Source organism: Macrobrachium rosenbergii, chromosome 49 (genome assembly GCF_040412425.1).
Source record: "Macrobrachium rosenbergii isolate ZJJX-2024 chromosome 49, ASM4041242v1, whole genome shotgun sequence".
Lineage (NCBI taxonomy): Eukaryota > Metazoa > Arthropoda > Malacostraca > Decapoda > Palaemonidae > Macrobrachium > Macrobrachium rosenbergii.
The window spans coordinates 28,813,606-28,831,105 of record NC_089789.1 but is presented as its reverse complement, the minus strand read 5'-3'; the positions used below and the strand labels follow the sequence as shown (position 1 = coordinate 28,831,105).

The window sequence follows — 17,500 nt, the reverse complement described above, 5'->3', positions numbered from 1 at the left end:
AAAAGAAGTATAATAGATAAACAGAATATAAAATTTAGGCCAAGGGCCAAGCACTGGGACTTATGAGGCCATTCAGCGCTGAAACGGAAATTGACAGCAGAAAGGTTTGAAAGGTGTAACAGGAGGAAAACTGTTAAAGAGGGTGAAAAGTAAGATGGACGAAAGAAAATATGAACAGAGGTACAGTAAAAGGAATGAAAGAGGTTGCAGTTAGGGGCCGAAGGGACGCAGCAAAGAACCTTAAGTAATGCCTACAGCGCACCACGTGAGGTGCACTGCCGACACTGGCCCCCTACGGGGGACAAGAGCTAAAAAAAAAAAAAAAAGGGCAGGGATAGGTTTTCAAAAAAGAAGTATAATGACAGGCATCCCTCCTTACCTGGATTCCAGGTGAGTATGGGACGGTGCTTGTAGGAGGCAGTGAAAGGTACATTCAAGCAGGGTCCTCGTTGGTTGTGGAATGCGTCGTCACACACACCTCAGACCCTCCGCCAGCTCTCTTCTGGTATTACCAACAGCGCCTTCTCGATTATGATCATCCTAGGGGAGGCATCGCCATTATGGTAAACCAATCAACCAATGTTTTAATCTACTGTAATTTTTTTTGTACTGGCTAAACCTTAAGTTTAAGGATCTATGTTAATTTCAGATTTATAGTAATCGAATTGAGAATGGACTGACTTAAAGTTTTCAATTAATGGGAAATGAAATAAAGAATGGATTTAAGGATTCACTTCCAATAAATTTACAACTTTAAATCAATTAAAGTTTCTAGAGCATGCTGTTAATTGTGTACTGTTAACTAATCTAATTAATTTAACAATATACAATTAACAGAACGCCCTAGAACCTTCAGCTAGTTTAAAGTTCTGAATATACTGTACATGAATTAGGGTTCCCGGATGAATTTAAAGTTTCAAATTATGGTAAACAAATTGAGATTCTTGAAACTCAATTAAGATTCTAGTTATGATAACTGAAGTGAGAAACTTGAAATGATTTAGAATTTTAGACTTCCGGAGAATTAATGTTAGATCTTGAATTAATTTAAAGTTCTAGATTTCTAGTGCATAAATTTAGAATCTGAATCAATTTCAAGTTTATTTCTATAACATAAATGAAATACGAATCTTTATTTAATTTCAAGGTTAAATTCATTGTAGGTGTATCCAGAATAATATTTATTTCTTTTCAAGATTAAATTACTACCAAAGGGATTGAGAATCTCAGATTAACTTGAATTTTTGAAGTCAAAATTTTTCGAAAATGCTGAATCATTTCAAATTTATTGTAAAAATACTACTATACTGTGAATACTGAGTGGATTTAAAGGTTTAGATTAACTGTACATGTATCCAAAATCTCGAAATTATATAAAGTTTGAGAATCTGAATAAATGAATTGTGAACATATGCTCACCTAAGATAACTAAATTTAGAACCTTGAATTCAAAGTTGTGATTAAAAACTGAATCAACTGAAATGCTTCAATGAGGTTTTAGTAAGTGATTTGGAAAAATTTCATCTATTTAGAAACATTAATTTTCTGTAAATGAATGAAGACTGTGGAAATAATTGTTTTTAATTTTTAGAAAATAAATTGAAGATCTAAAATCATTTTTCAGTTTTACAATTTTACTAAGTAAATTATTACAATGAATTCATTTCAAGCTGCCAGTTTATTCAAAGAAACGAAGAATCCGGAATCAGTCTGAATAGAAAAATTCTAGAACTGTAAATTGTCAAAGGTTGATTATTCTTAATCGTTATTGCAATTTAGTGCTTGCGATTAATTATCACTGTCATTATTACAAATGTTGGGTACAAGTATTGACATGGAAACCTCGAAAGGACATTAATAGGAATGCCAGTTTTACACACAAAAGAATGCCCACGTGTGCAAAAAAGGAAAACACAATAACAAAGAAATTAATATAAATAAAGATGAGTCAATAAATAAATAACTAGATATGCATAAAAGGGACTTAAATCACGAAGACTTAAAGGCTGTTATGCTTTTATTATGATAGGAAACAGTGTTGTGTAAGAGGTTACTTTATATCATTATATCATTTAGAAACAACTTTTTTTTTTATCAACAAGCAGTTTCCTGTAGCAACGCCAAACCTCTTGCACACACACATCGTGCCATTCCCTTGCGTCTTGCACGCTCCTTGCATAATAATGCCGTTCCCATTCAATATCTCTTCCGTTTATCATGTCCAGGACTCTCTGGGTGTTCTTCTCCTCCTCTCTCCTGTCAATACCAAGTTGTACACTTTTGTAACCAAATTTATGTCCTCCATTCTTTCCACATCGAGCGAACTTTCTCAAAACACTCTGTCCATCCTTTCAATTATGCAAACCTATGCAAACCTTTTTACTACTTATATGCATTTTTACAACTCTTGCCCTCTCAATTCACACTTCAGTTCACTCAAGAAGAATTGGCTTGACAATGGCAACTTCCAGTCTCACCTTGGCGTCCCTAGAAAACCACAAAGCCTTTATCCCGCTCATACATATCTATAATTTTCTTCTCTTACAAGCACTGTTAAACTTTCACTAGTTTCTACATTCAGCATCTTACTTGGTCCTCCCAGGTTTGAATTCACTTTATCCAGGAGACTGAATACCTTCCAAAAACACCACCTCTTTATCTAACAACACTTCTGAATTTAAATCATCTAGCACAACCAATCTTTCATATTCTCCAAGCCTAGTTAGGCGAGGATGCCTTCCCTCCCCGGAAAACTCACTCAAGCTTATTCTTAGTCTTTATCTTGTACTGAGTGACTGTAGGCCTGTTACTAAACGCTTCTTCTTTTTTCTAGGTGGAGAAAACAAACGAACAGACAACGTCTCGCTTGTTATTGTCGACCGTGAAGGTGTCTGATTCGGGCAATTATACCTGTGTGCCCGTCAATGCCCCAACCGCTTCTGTGTCCGTCCACGTTACGACAGGTAATGTAGGATACGAGAGAGAGAGAGAGAGAGAGAGAGAGAGAGAGAGAGAGAGAGAGAGAGAGAGAGTAAGCTCATATATGTACTTGTACGCCTATGTACATTAAATACTAATACGTAAACGGGTTATAATAAAACTTATGTAAGACTATTCCCTCCATCATCTGAGGCCTTTGTTCAGTAATAAAAATTAATTTTATGTGAACATGCAACTCCAGTTCTATTTTGTTCCAAGGTGCACGTTGTCTCTACTGTTGAAAAATATGCGTAACCTGCTTTTATGGAAGGGTGAAAAAGATTGGGTAGGAGGGTATGTAAATGCTTTGCTCCTTAATAAGTAAATAACCTTCATGGATAGCTTCTTTTTTCAGTGTATAGGATAAAGGACGCATCCAGAACAAAGCCTAGGGCGCCATCTAATGCCTTGGGAATCGCTACTGTGCTTTATGCAAAACAACACCTTTGTAATTCCACTTGTCATTTCAGTTTAGAAGAGTATTTTTTGAATCAATGTATCTATTATTTGTTGGCTTCGATTTATTCTGTACATTTGGCAGTATATTTTGAAACGTTCACATAAAGCTGTAGCTGTGATATCGGACAATGCTACTCCGCTGGGTTTTGGGTCTCATTATGACCCACTGATGATTGCATTTTGCCGTTAAAGCTAGGCAAGAGTTTCTGTAATGCTAGACAAACACATTCTCAGCATTCTAGCTTTTCATGATGATGAAACAGCTACTCGTACATTTCCTCATTGATTTTCCCCCTCTCTTTTTACAGACGAGCTGCGTGCAGCAGTGCAGCAGGGCGGTTACAGCAGTGGTAACAGCAGCGCGTGCATTCACTATGACCTTCTACCGAGGAGACCTATAACAATTCTCATCAGCAGCGTCAATGTCTTTCTCACAATTGCTCGATCTTTCCCTTTTCTATAAAAGCCAGTCTATCTCATACAGATAAGAAGCTACACAATGAAATTATTGTATATCTGTCATTCTCAGCATCCAGCTATCATGAAGTCACCGATTAGTACATTTGTTCCCAAAATTCTTGTGTACACGTTTACATCTGAAACAATTTTGATCTTTACACACAAACACAAAGGAAATCTTGTAACACCCGTCAGGCTACTCTTTTCCAGATTTGTTTTGGAGAAATCTTTACTCATGTGACCGGATGGTTTCTTGTTATTATAAGCCAAGTTTTGGAATTCTCTTCCTACTTGTGTTTTTCCTGACTCTTCAACTCCTCTGCCGTTAGTAGGACAGGGTATCACTTCGTTGATGATGAAACTCTCTCTCTCTCTCTCTCTCTCTCTCTCTCTCTCTCTCTCTCTCTCTCTCTCTCTCTCTCTCTCTCTCTCTCTATATATATATATATATATATATATATATATATATTATATATAATTTCAGTATCACCTTCTAAAGAGGGTCACGAGATTGATACACACCCGCCCATACACACACATACACACACACGCGTACACACACACACACACATATATATATACGTATATATTTATATATATAAATTAAAATGTACATGTTCCGTATATATCAATGTGTAAGTGAAAAATGTCGGGTAAAGTTTTGTTTATGGAAGGTAAAAAGATAACATATAAACCCATTCCAGAACAATGAAATAATACCTTCCACTACGGTTTCAAATGTTTAAAAATGGAATAAAAATCGTTATTAAAAATCATACAAAAACACACATGACTCCAATGATGTTTATTGATGGCTGCTGTATAATTTGATATGTGTTCTATACAGTTTTCAAACCATCATACCATAATCGCGCCTTCGTTATTCATCATTACTAAGTAAAATGCATCATCATGTACCTTGATAATTGTACGATAATGGACAAGCATGCTGAACAATTATATAGATACCTGTTGCCTTCGCTAGCAACCATTATTTGCATTGATATGATCATAACATAACCGTCATCACTTATGACTCGATATACTTGTGTTTTGTATTCAACATCAAACCATTATTAAATGTAAAATGCTCGTATGTGCGTACAAATATAGATTTGGATTAAAAGTTAAAAAAGGACTTTTTAGTTTTATTCTGACACACTTCTACAGGACTCTGGAAAATTGGCACATTCTCACTTTTCTACGCGAGGCCAAAAATGGAATAATTTTTCAGCAAGTTGGATTCTAAAATAACGCCTCGCGCAACAATATTTCTTTGGAATGCAACACCACGATATAAGAAAAAAAAATGTGAAGAGGTCGCAGCGAGTCAGTAACTACATTCTGGAGTAAGTACATGCTTCGAGAACCAAATTAAAACGAAGAGATGAAATATTTTTTGAAGCCGGAATACCTTTGAGAATGATTACCGCTTCATCGACCTCTCACGACCCGAACAGGTCACTTTTCCTGTAATTATGGTGAGTAGAAATGATGCATTTCCCTGTGAACTCTGGACCTTCATTTGTTTAATAAAAAAACTGGCCGTAGTCACGAGGATTTCATCGTCATATCTCATGGCTTTATGGTAGTGCAGAATATAAGACATATTCCTCGCAGAAGAAAGGTAATAAAGAATGGTCATTAAACTCTACTCCCATCACGAAAAATGAAAATGTAAGAGGAATTCTCTTGGTCAGTCATACACTATACGACTTGGGAATGACAGTCATGTGAAGTGAGATTGATGATAATCTCAACGAAAATAGCTGTGGTAATATAGGATTTTATATATATGTATATTTTATATATATACATACATACATACATACATACATATATATATATATATATATATATATATATATATATATATATATATATATATGTTTTCTATTTTTCTAGATTTGATTTTGACATATTTGACAACGTCCACATACCAATATTAGAGAAGAAGATCTTGCGCCACTTTGATATTTACTGACGAAGTAAATGCTATTAGAATCAATTGTCTTGTCAAGATAATCTGTAGTAAATAGCGGGGTGCTACAAGGAAGCCTTATTTTGTGTTCGCTGTTTGCCCTTGTCGTAAATTTTATAAAGAAAAAAAAGTCGGAGATGAAAGAGAAGATTTAGCTTGATTTAACGATAGTAATGACAGGAACTTGACAGACACAGAACATGCAGATGATGCTGTTTTAATAAGCAATAAACCCACAAGATTTCCAAAGCCCGCATAGTAGACTGCATTACATGAATAAAGAGACTGGATTAAAAAAACTTTAAGTACATGAAGTGAGGACAGATTATACACAAAAGTTGAATCTTTCAAACATTTGGGGACGTTGATATCGGGTATAGGTTCTTTTGAGTTAAGATTTAGCAAAGACTATATAAAGCGAGTGAAACAATGGGAAGGCTATGTACGATTCTGAAATCAGCCTGAAATTTTATACCAAAATAAAAATACTTATAAGTCTAATATGATCTGTATTGCTATAGGGAAATGAATCATGGTATGACAATAATACAGTAAAGGATTTTTTTTTAAATAAAACCTCAAACAGAATGTTAGGAGTCAGATGGAAGGATAGTTAGAAATAATACCATAAGAAAAATCACGGAAATTCAATATGTATGTTGAGATATTGATAAACGGGAGATGGAGACAGATGGTCTATGCATGTTCTTATTAAACCCCCAAGAGAATAATCGACAAGGTCAACTGGGGTTTTGTGAGAGTAGATATACGTAAGTTAAAGATCTATTCAACTAAATGCACTATTGCCCAAAACTGTAGTTAAACGATTTTACATTTCATGACAAAATACAAGGTTTTTTTGCTAAGTATAAATGATCCAAAATATTTATATTGTGAATTCGTCGAATTAGTAATCACTTTGGTTCAATTTTCTCCCCATTATTAGATCCGTATCTAAGTTTTATAACGGTGCTTTGGGGCTGTCTCAAAATGTCATATGATCACAACTATTTTGATTTTTAACGGAGAAAAAACTCCTAGAATAGTGTAAAAAAAGAAGTAAAAACTCCTAGAATCATGTAAAATAAAAGAAAAAAACTCCAAGAATAATGTAAAATAAAAAATTTCGAATAATGTAAAATACAGAGAAATCACTGACGCCAAAAACATTTGCAAGCCTTCCGCTCTTTCTCATGTAAAGCCAACGAGACTGCTGCTATACGGAGTCTAGTCGGAAAGTAAACAGCAGCAAGAGATGATATAGGAAAAAGGACTAACGAAAAATGTAGTACGTCCACACTGGAATAAAACACAAGTTAAAGTCTTATTGGTATTTTTAACTACTGTAGTACTTCCTACGGTTATGCAGCATTTACCAAACATTCGCCAAAAACGTCTGATATCCTATTTAGACGAGCGTATTCGGGCGTCCAGTCGTCTACTGGCGCCATCTGTTGCCGATTTCCTGAAATACTGGCCGAGGGCGCAACGCTGAAAATGTTTCCTTATCGATTATAGAATTTGTAGATTTTCGGCATCTTCATGATAAGAAAAGTTAGGATCATGATATGTAATTATGTTTTGTGATGACAAAATACATTTTTTCGCTATGCAGAACTATATCTGTTATAGGATTAATGTAATTCTCGACATGGAAGATTCGTTTAGGGTAGCCGACATGTGCCTGCTTAACGACAGGCTTCTAGGTTTTTGTGATTACATGGAACAATGAAATTATGATACATGATTACGGTTTATGATTAAAATATACATATTTTGTAATCGAAAACAATATTTACTGACTGCTAACTGCTTGCCTTTCAATTTTCCCATCAGCGTTTCTCAAAAAATAAAAACTTTATTTTTCCCGTTTAAAGCTTTTGGTTGCTTAACTCCTCACAAAGTTTTACTCGACTTTGCATGAGGCCGATGAGGACCTCAGGACTTCACCGACCAGAAGAACCGAAACAACGAGAATATCAGTGCTTCACCAAAGATGGATACATACTGTGTACCGGACTACTTTCTGCGCTCCATTCATATGGTATGGATGATCTGACGCCTTGGAACTGCGTCACAGGTCAGTTGATATTCATCATTTGAAACTTCCCTTCCTTCCGTTGTATTTTATTCAGGTAAATGTAACACCTACAGAGCTTTACGACGGCAATTGAAGATTATATTAGTATATATCTCACATCTAGATTAAAACACAACACATTTCACAGGCCCTCACAAAGACCTACCCCGACTTCGCTAGATTCACAGTGTCTTCGTGACGCATTTTCGAAAGTATCGGTAATTGCGACGCCTATCTAAAAACAACCTTATACAGTTTGCTACTCGACTCGAGTTTTACGTAGATAAAATAAATTTTGTTATTATTATTATTATTACTACTACTACCTAATTCTGCTTATTTCATATATATATATATATATATACATATATATATATATATATATATATATATATATATATAATATATATATATATATATATATAGACCTAGTAACAGTCCAGATGTAGTAAATCGATTTTCACAATATTCGGTTTATTTTTCGAATGTTGTTAGTAACCCGTCGTTACCTCTATTACTTGTGGAGTATATCAGGCAAGGTTTGTATCCATGTTACTCTTATCAGTCAAATAATTATGCAAATAAAGCTCAGCTTCCAGACAAGAAATGCAGTGGATCCCCAACCGTAGCTTTTTTTTTTCTTTTAAGGCTTCTTGTTATTGGTTTAGTGAATTTGGCAGCAACACAAAGCTATTCTGAAGCGTCTCTCACGAAGGACAAACATTTTAGCAATCAATATTCGAAACAAAGTGCCATTTTCATAAGGTATGCCGACAAACTTATTCTCGCTTCAAAACTTACCTAACCCAGGCATATTATAAGGTGCTAATGAGGTATTTATTGGCCAAATGCGTTTGCACATTAGGCCTACAGTCGGTGTTAGCTGATCTGTCATCGAAATATTGTTTTCAATAAGCATTCTGGTATGTCAACTCCGCTGATGATTGGCTTAATTCCATCTTATTTGAGTGTACACAAATAGAATTTGAATTGCCAGCGAAGCACTCATATATTTATATAAAAAAATAATGTGAATATAACTTTAATGATAAATATGCCCTTTTGAGTTACTACTGATGAACCTGAGGCACTATAACACGAAATACCAGTAAAAACTACGAGCGAACGTATAAGAACGACCAGAAAGGTCGCGGGCCGCTGGAGTGTAACCTGACATACGGAAGGAAGGAATATAGAATTTAGGCCAAAGGCCAAGCGCTAGGACCTATGAGGTCATTCAGCGCTGAAAGGGATTTTAAAGATGTAACAGTAGGAAAACCTCGCAGTTGCACTATGAAACAATGGTGAGGAGGTGGAAAGTAAGATGGAAGAAAGATACTATGAACGGAGGTGCAATGAAAGGAATGAAAGGGTTTGCAGCTAGGGCCGAGGGAAACGCTGCAAAGAACCTTAGGTAATGCCTACAGTGCACTGCGTGGGGTGCACTGATAGCACTACCTCTTGAGGGAGGTTGCCTGACATACGGATTCAGAGCTACACTCATCTAATTTTATTGGGAGTATATACGTTACGCAAGCGTCCTTTAAAATGTATGAAACTATAGTAAATATGCCAAAGGACACAACTACACATTTTCCCATTGCGAGTGTTATGAGAATCTTGTAACTGACAATCTATATTGAAGAAAACAGCACTGCAGTCATTCATAAGCTCGTGACGATTTCTTAGAGATAGACTACCAATATCAAATATATGTTTTAGTTCCGTCTTATTCTTCATAAATTTCCTTTATTAGTCATGACTGAAATTAAAAAAATAAGATATGATTTACTCATTCAGAATCACAAAATTCCTTTCAAGTCCGAATGTTGCATACCTGTCACTGTCTTTCTTTCATACTGATTTCAATAATAACCTTCCTTATACTGAAAGTTATATGAAAGTAGATCGAAATCGCGTCATGAAAATAAAGTGAGCTGGGCCTTTTATGCACTGATAGGGAAGGCAGTGTGGGAGAGGTTTAGAGAACTCGCTATTAACAAAGCCGGGCTGTATTTTAAGGAAATCATCATGTGTATATCGGTTAATAAAATGTTACAAAAATATTTGTTTAAAAAGAAAATTGATATAGTTTCAAAGTGAGAAAAGAAAGTTACGACAGGTTAGCCTAACCAAATTAGCATTCACAATGCATAGTCTCATGATATTAGTTTCACTGATGATGCTAAATGGAGCACCTTATTTCTTAGAAAACGTTTATGCCTTTTATTACATTCAGCAACTTATAAACCCGGAAAACCACGTAAACCATCGTCTGGTTCCGACTTCGAGTATGGGTCTAATATTTACTTAATATTGATGGATATGAGTGGGCAAGCCTGATGTAAGGAAAAATCAACATAGGCCTACATATAAGAATGGATTCCCCCTCATCTCGTATTAAACGCACCAAGAGCGTATCATTATTTTTAAAAATGCTATTTAAAAAAGGCTATTTAACATCTATTTTCAACTATTTTACTTTAAACCGGGCAAAAATAATGAAAGCTAACAGGTAATAAGGAAATTCTGTCTAACTGAAACTCTAATGTGCTTTTCGATGAGCACTGACTTATCAAGGGGTAGGGTATGATATTTAATATTACACTGTTTATATTAAAAGTACCGAATTTCCTCAGGTGAGCAACAGTTGAAAAAAAAAAGCTTAGGCCTAGTCCAATAAGAGACGCTTTAAGACAGAGGGATCATCGTCATCTCCCTCTCTCTCTGTGTGCATTCTTTTGTTACTCTCTCTCTTCCTCTCCCCACCCCCACCCTTTCTCTACATTCGTTTGTTACTTTCTTTCGTCTCTCACATGTTCTCCAACACCCCGCCCCCCCAGGGTAACCAATTTTTTTCTCTCATCCTCTGCCAGTGGAGTGCATCCCACTGTTGCCATGGCCGCCAGCCAGTGCTGAGCAAAACTCCTGCCTCACTCAGACTCCAAACAACAAACTCAAATTTGAAACCCTTTCAGTACCTTTTTTTAACTGGATGAAAGATTTCCTATTCAGCCATTCCTCTTCCCTAATTTCTTCGCTGTCACGGACAAAAATGACACTTCCGATAAAAGGCAGATGAGACGAACCGTTCAATCCCAACGACTCTCGACGACTGATGCATGATGCATCTGGAGCGCAGTGTTGCCAAGTCGCGTAGAAATCAGGGTATTTAGGCGGACGAGATGAGACCCTGAGGAGGCACGACTGAAGAATGTTATTATTATTATTATTATTATTATTATTATTATTATTATTATTATTATTATTATTATTCGGAAGATGAACCCTATTCATATGGAACATGCCCACAAAAGGGGTCATCGACTTGGTAGTCAAACTTCCAAAGAATATCATGGCGTTCATTAATTTGAGCTGATAGAGCCTGAATAGTTCAAACCTAACTTGAGCTGATATGACCTGAATAGTTAGACTGAACTGGAGCTGATAAGACCTGAATAGCTTAAACCTAACTTGAACATAAAAAAGACTTGAATAGTCCAGACCTCAAGTGACGTTGATTATGCCTGAGATACAGTTCATTAAGCAATAATAAACCCTTCGATTATTGACAAGGCAAGGCGTGACTCCACAGATGGAATTCCTATTACCGGTGTGGAAAGCACATTACCGGAGGGCAACTTCCAACAGGTTCACGTTCCCGGTTCCGGGTTCCAGGATCTGATTAACACAAAGAAGCAATATAATTGAACAGGAGGAGGCGGTGGTGTTATACTGGGTTTAGATGAATTACTTTCAGAACTTACCATCCAAAACTAATGCGTTAAAAATGAATAGTATCTCAGTCTAATACGCAGGCCGATGCTAGTACATCTACTTTACACTAAAATAACAATATTGTATAAATCAACAAGTTTTTAGTAAGTTCTAAATTGAATTATATTACCATGATTTCACTTTAATTTTCATAATAGAATGTTAAGAGAAAATAATATATTCTTATTCTGCCTTGCCACCAACGACTTAATAAATTAACCACAGGGGATTCCTTGTCGATAAGTCATTGAGTGTATCGACGGCTCGCCTGCCACATACTATCGGTCATAAATTTAATAAAGTTCTTTCACACTAATCATGATAACCCCGCGGAGCCATTTCTGCTATTTAAAGAGAAAGAAACACATCATTTTGTGAGGAGGGGTACGTTGGGTGTTGGAGAGGGACGCTTTATCCAGCTGCTGTTGGGAGTTTTATATAAGCCTAAGGCATTCATCTTCGATAGTGAACATGTTCTTGTGGTAATTTCTACTATATTGTTTTTTTTTTATATTAGCTCTGCGGTTGATATATTTTTTCACCAAACCAGCCAATCTCACTTTCACAAACTCTTAACGTCTGCGTGTCTTTTTATATCTTGGTTTAGTACGAATGTGGCTTTCAGCAATTCTATATATATATATATAACTAAAGTTCGATTGAATTTTGAATAACATAGGTTTTGTATGCAGATCAAACCTGAGTGTAAATCGTCACCACACTTTATTATATTTAACTTATCAAATGTTTATAAAAGTCCCTGGAACAAGAAGGCAGATCTCGTCTATTCTGCATTATCAGCTCCATTGCCAGTTATGCATTTATTGGTTTCCCCTCATTTCGAATTGAGAAGTGAGGATTCGCTCATTACAGCTTTGCAAGATTCCCATGAGAGCCATCCATAGGAGTTACATAATGGTGACGCAACCTTAGAGTGGTTTTAGAAAGCTAACAGAGCACCACTAGTTAAAACTGTCATTCACCCCTCTTCTCGATTGTCTTAAAACCCTGCATTCATGTTGTAATCAGAGCATTAAACAAAAGAAGTAAGAAATTACCAGTATTTCAAAATCTGAGTAATTTGAAGAGGATGACTTCACCTTATGTTCGAATTTAATCACGAGGTGTATCAGATGATCGGACGGGGAAGCAATTTGAGAAAATTATGATATTCTCTTGTTAAAACGTCTTGTTTGCCCTCAGTCTTGCCTGTTCTCTCTTCCTCACCATATCACTTCTCTTCTCATACTTTTCTCGCATGGGTCTCTCTCTCTCTCTTTTCCATTCTTCACCTTTTGATTGCCCTTCAGTCATCCTCAATAGTCAGTATTCCCAAATTTATGCTAAGCCTTCCTTCCATCTCTCGCATTATTCAAACTTGCCTCTCTTCCGTCCGTTCCAGAACACTCACTCTCTGGAAAAAGGACAGTAAAGCTCTTGCTGATTTACATCCCAGAACGCTGATGCAGTCAAAGATGTTAATGGCCTCAGCCTCAAAGAGATACGTCATATTTTATCACCCAGAGGCCACTTTCCCTTCACAGCCTCCACCGGGCACTATATTACTGGGGTATCTTGTACAATGGCGGTTGGCCTTTGAGGAAGCCTAAACAACAGACACTCTTGCGCTCTTTCTTAAAACTAATGACTGTTCCTGTTGGAACATCAACACCCCGTCTACCACTTCCCTACAAACTCTGCTCCATTCACATTTTTATCTTGAGCACAATCTCGTTCTTCCTCCCAAAATGTAAGTTTATTCTCGTATTTTCTTCACACCATAAATCCACTGGTGTACCCTGTAATCCATGCTGAGCTTTTAACAATATCTGCATTTTTTACATTTTTCACACCGCTGCTTGCTATATTTAGAGGTGTGCCACAACATTTCTACTATCTACAGTACTTAACTTTTTCTTTCCATTTTTCACTTGTTACTGACGTAGCTGCATTAACGCCTTTTCCACTTGCTGAAAATTATTCGGTTTCATTTTTCTCTCCGTGATATGAAAGAAATCTGTCTTTCATTTCATTCGTAAATCATTTTTAAAAATCACGCATAGATGCTAGCTACTTACAAAAGGGATCTCCCCTATGGAAATGGCATTAATAATTTGGGCCGTCCTTGGAATACCAAAGTACTTTGTTTCACTGACCGGGTTTCAGAATGCACTCTACATTTTCATAAATGACGTACACCAGTAAAGAACATTACAGTAAGTGTTACATAGGACTTGAAAGGAAACTGCCCTGTGCCACTAATGTAACCTTACTGGGTTCAATATTTTGTTTGTTGAACTATGACGCTGATGGGGATTTTTTCAGACAGTATTTACATGAGATATTATTTACACGGCAACACAAAAATAGTTCTATTTCTGCGTGAGTGAGAAAATATCTCAGGAATGGATGCTGTTATTGTGATGATATCCACTTTGCATACTATATCAGGCAGTCGTTTCCATTAGTGAGACGTCGTGCAGTATGGTATATTACGCTGTTCGGAATAGTAATAGTTATGGCAATATGTATTTACTGTAATACTGTATTTTATGAAATACGAGATTTTATGCCCTTAAAATTTGTGAATCAGGAATCGCTGGTTGTTATACATACACACATATACAGAATATTTATATATATATACATATATATATATATACACATATATATATATATATATATATAATATATTATATTTATAAATATATATACTATACATATGCATATATACATATCTAGAGATCTGCCAGAGTATCGGTACTGGTGGTATCGGCTAATTTTTAGATATCGGTACTCGGTATCGGTATCGATAAAAAATGGCCTGATACTTTGTATCTAACTTCAGAAAATGCAATGATTTAAAACTTCAATCATAAGAAAAAGCTGAACAAATAGGCAATTACATAATCTATTATAGTCACAGTTACTATAGCTTTGCACCAACAAGAAGGTACCATATACTATATATATACAATACACACACACACACACACACACACACACACATATATATATATATATAGTATATATATTATATATATATATATATATATATATATATTATATATATACACACATATACTTACAGTAAAATTCTTATAATAGTATTTTCAGTAACTTCTAACTTCTACATCAGTTTTCACAACTGTTGATATTCTATAATCTATATAGCTCAAGTAGACAGAAAAACCAACACTTGCCATCTTAGGACTTAGTGCTGTTTGCAACAAAGCTATTTTATTTTCCTATTCGAAAGGCATTATGTTATGTATGTAATGAAAAAGGACCTAAAGCGAACACTATTGATCTACTGTTAGGAAAATCACGTTAAGAGCGTGGCTTTACTGCAATGAACTCAAGGAGACGTATTCATTATTTAAAAACGGTTATTTTCTATTTGATAGGGATAACAACTTTTAAACCTCCAAACACTAACTGTGCTAATGTTTATAAATAGCAACAATACCACATTGTAGAAAACAATATGAACAGCAAGAGAGCAAAAATCTGATAGACAAAGGTAATGGAAATATCCAGAAAAAGCTTCCTGAACAGTATCGGTACTGGTATCGGTATCGGTATCAGCTTTTCAATGAGTATCGGTACCGGCCAAAATTTTGGGATCGGAGCATCTCTAAATTATACACACGCACACACATATATACATATATATTTATACATATATATGTACATATATAAATATATATATATATATATATATATATATATATATATATAGATATATATATAGAGAGAGAGAGAGAGAGCATAGACAGAACTGAGAACTGTAGGCAATCGCATCACCTCATCGACAGCGGCAACCGCAATGCGAGTCCATCATCATTATCTATTCAGGAGCTCATTTGAGCCATTACGTCCAACGATAACACCTGATATTCCCTCGAGAAAAGCACTCATCCGTAATAAGGAAAGTAATGAAAGACCATTATTCCCGGATGTAGAAGCTTCCTAGGCAATCACGGCTGAACAATTAGGCTTCTCTCAATTTCCTTTGCAAATCCTCCGGTTACTGGTCGCGGTCGTCTGTGATTGGCGGAATTTCCTCCGCTTTTCATTCTGAACGTCCGGAGGCTGGTTTGTGAAAAGATGAGGGTGTTCGCTGATTTCTCTCGACTATTTAGTGAAGAAGTTAGATTAACCCGTTGCTTCTTTTATTGCTTTTAGCAATGTTGTTTTTCTATGTATGTGTATATATACATACATACATTTACATATATATTAATATATACAGTATATATATATGTATGTATATATATATATAGTATGCATATGTGTGGGTGTATGTATACATGTATATAAAATTAAGAAACAGTAGCACAATAACATAACTAAAGAAGGAAACAGTCCACAGCCAAAGATATTGCACTTACTTGAAAAATGAACGAGAGAAAACAAAACAGCTAAGAAGTTAGTTACACGATTTTGAATTTCGAACGATCCTCGTTATCCAACTACCCAGCTTGTAAAGACTTTTTTTTAATGTTGGCAACGCATTCTAACTTTAGCTTTAATTACTCTTGATCTCTAATATTTCTTTGAACAATATCTTTTAACATGACAGTGCCTTTCTAGAGTTTCTCCAGTCAATGGAATTTGATTGGTTGATTTGTGTTTGCTAAATCTGGCGTTACAAAATCTATGGAATGGTTCATTTGCAAAAAGAGATCGCCGGAAGCACTTCCCATATGAACACAATACTAACGTTTTAATTAATTTTGGCAGTCATCATTTTACCACTTAACCGACGCATTTTTTTCAGTTAGTCTTCTTTTTGGACTTTCATTAATGAAACCTATTTGATAGCCGATGAATTCTTATTAATAGGACTAACATTACAGTCTTTCAAAATTAAACAGTAAACCTAATAAATCTTCCTACTTTTTTCTTTCATGAGTGATTTCCTCTCTCCCCCACCTCTTTTTTTTTTTGTTACTTCGCTTCATTTCGCCATTTTTTCCCCTCGTTCATCTCCGTTTTCCACCAAATCCTTTCTGTTTTTTCCCGTTTTATTTCTCACGAGGAACCGTATCCTTTTCGACCTTTTTTTTTTATCCCTGTTCTGAAAATGTCTTCCTTTCCACCATTCACTAACTTTCCTTTCTCCTTCATCTTTTGTCTCCGGTCTCTTTTATTTTCCTCTGCTTCTGGTTATCGCCATTCCCTGCACGCCTCCTTCCTTGCAATCCCACCCGCTCCCACCCCCCCTCTGAGATGCCATTCCAATATCGGAGCCAGACTGTACGCCCTCGTTCTCCGGAGGGGTCTTCGATGTAGTCCCACCCCGTCGCAAGAGAGCTACGTCCCCCGAGGGGACAATTCCCTTTATTGCATGGATGCAGGCAGGTCATTTAGAAGGCAGGTCTTCCGCGTTGGCACCACTCACGGGGGAGTGCCGAAGGGTTGGCAGTTTGGGTGGTGATGTTAATATTGATGCCTGCGAGGTCTTTGTTGATACTGACGCCCACGAGGCCTTCGGAATTGGGGTGGGTGACACGGGGCTTGGTTTGCAAATTAAGGAGAGACTTTTCACATGTGATCTGGATGTTGTTTTTTCAATGAGCGTTGACACATTTTGATATGATATGAAGTGATTTGGATAATTCCGCGTTGGTTTGTGGCTGCTTGCTTCTTCAAGTCAATTTCATTTTTATTTGTTGACATGAGATTCTCTGTACAAGCGTATGGCAAATCCATCATTTATTTTTTCATGTTTTATAGTTGATTAATTTTTCATTGTTTAC

The 17,500-nt window shown here is 36.0% G+C and overlaps 1 protein-coding gene and 1 long non-coding RNA gene across 3 annotated transcripts in view; one reads left to right on the top strand and one right to left on the bottom strand.

Moving 5' to 3' along the window:
• The window catches only part of LOC136832216 (peroxidasin homolog), a 44,214-nt gene extending 39,891 nt beyond the window's left edge, over window positions 1-4,323 (top strand). For both annotated transcript variants that reach the window (XM_067093047.1, XM_067093046.1), the window contains exons 7-9: window positions 391-563; window positions 2,834-2,963; window positions 3,747-4,323. In XM_067093047.1, coding sequence (XP_066949148.1) covers window positions 391-563; window positions 2,834-2,963; window positions 3,747-3,901 — 458 coding nt within the window. In that variant the 3' untranslated portion in view covers window positions 3,902-4,323. The remainder of the gene's footprint in view (window positions 1-390; window positions 564-2,833; window positions 2,964-3,746) is intronic.
• Window positions 1-11,095, bottom strand: part of LOC136832217 (uncharacterized) — a 106,937-nt gene extending 95,842 nt beyond the window's left edge. The window contains exons 1-2 of the long non-coding RNA XR_010851126.1: window positions 10,940-11,095; window positions 380-540 (exon numbers count right to left, since the gene is read on the bottom strand). This is a non-coding gene — a long non-coding RNA (uncharacterized lncRNA). The remainder of the gene's footprint in view (window positions 1-379; window positions 541-10,939) is intronic.
• Between the last annotated feature and the right edge of the window lie 6,405 nt (window positions 11,096-17,500).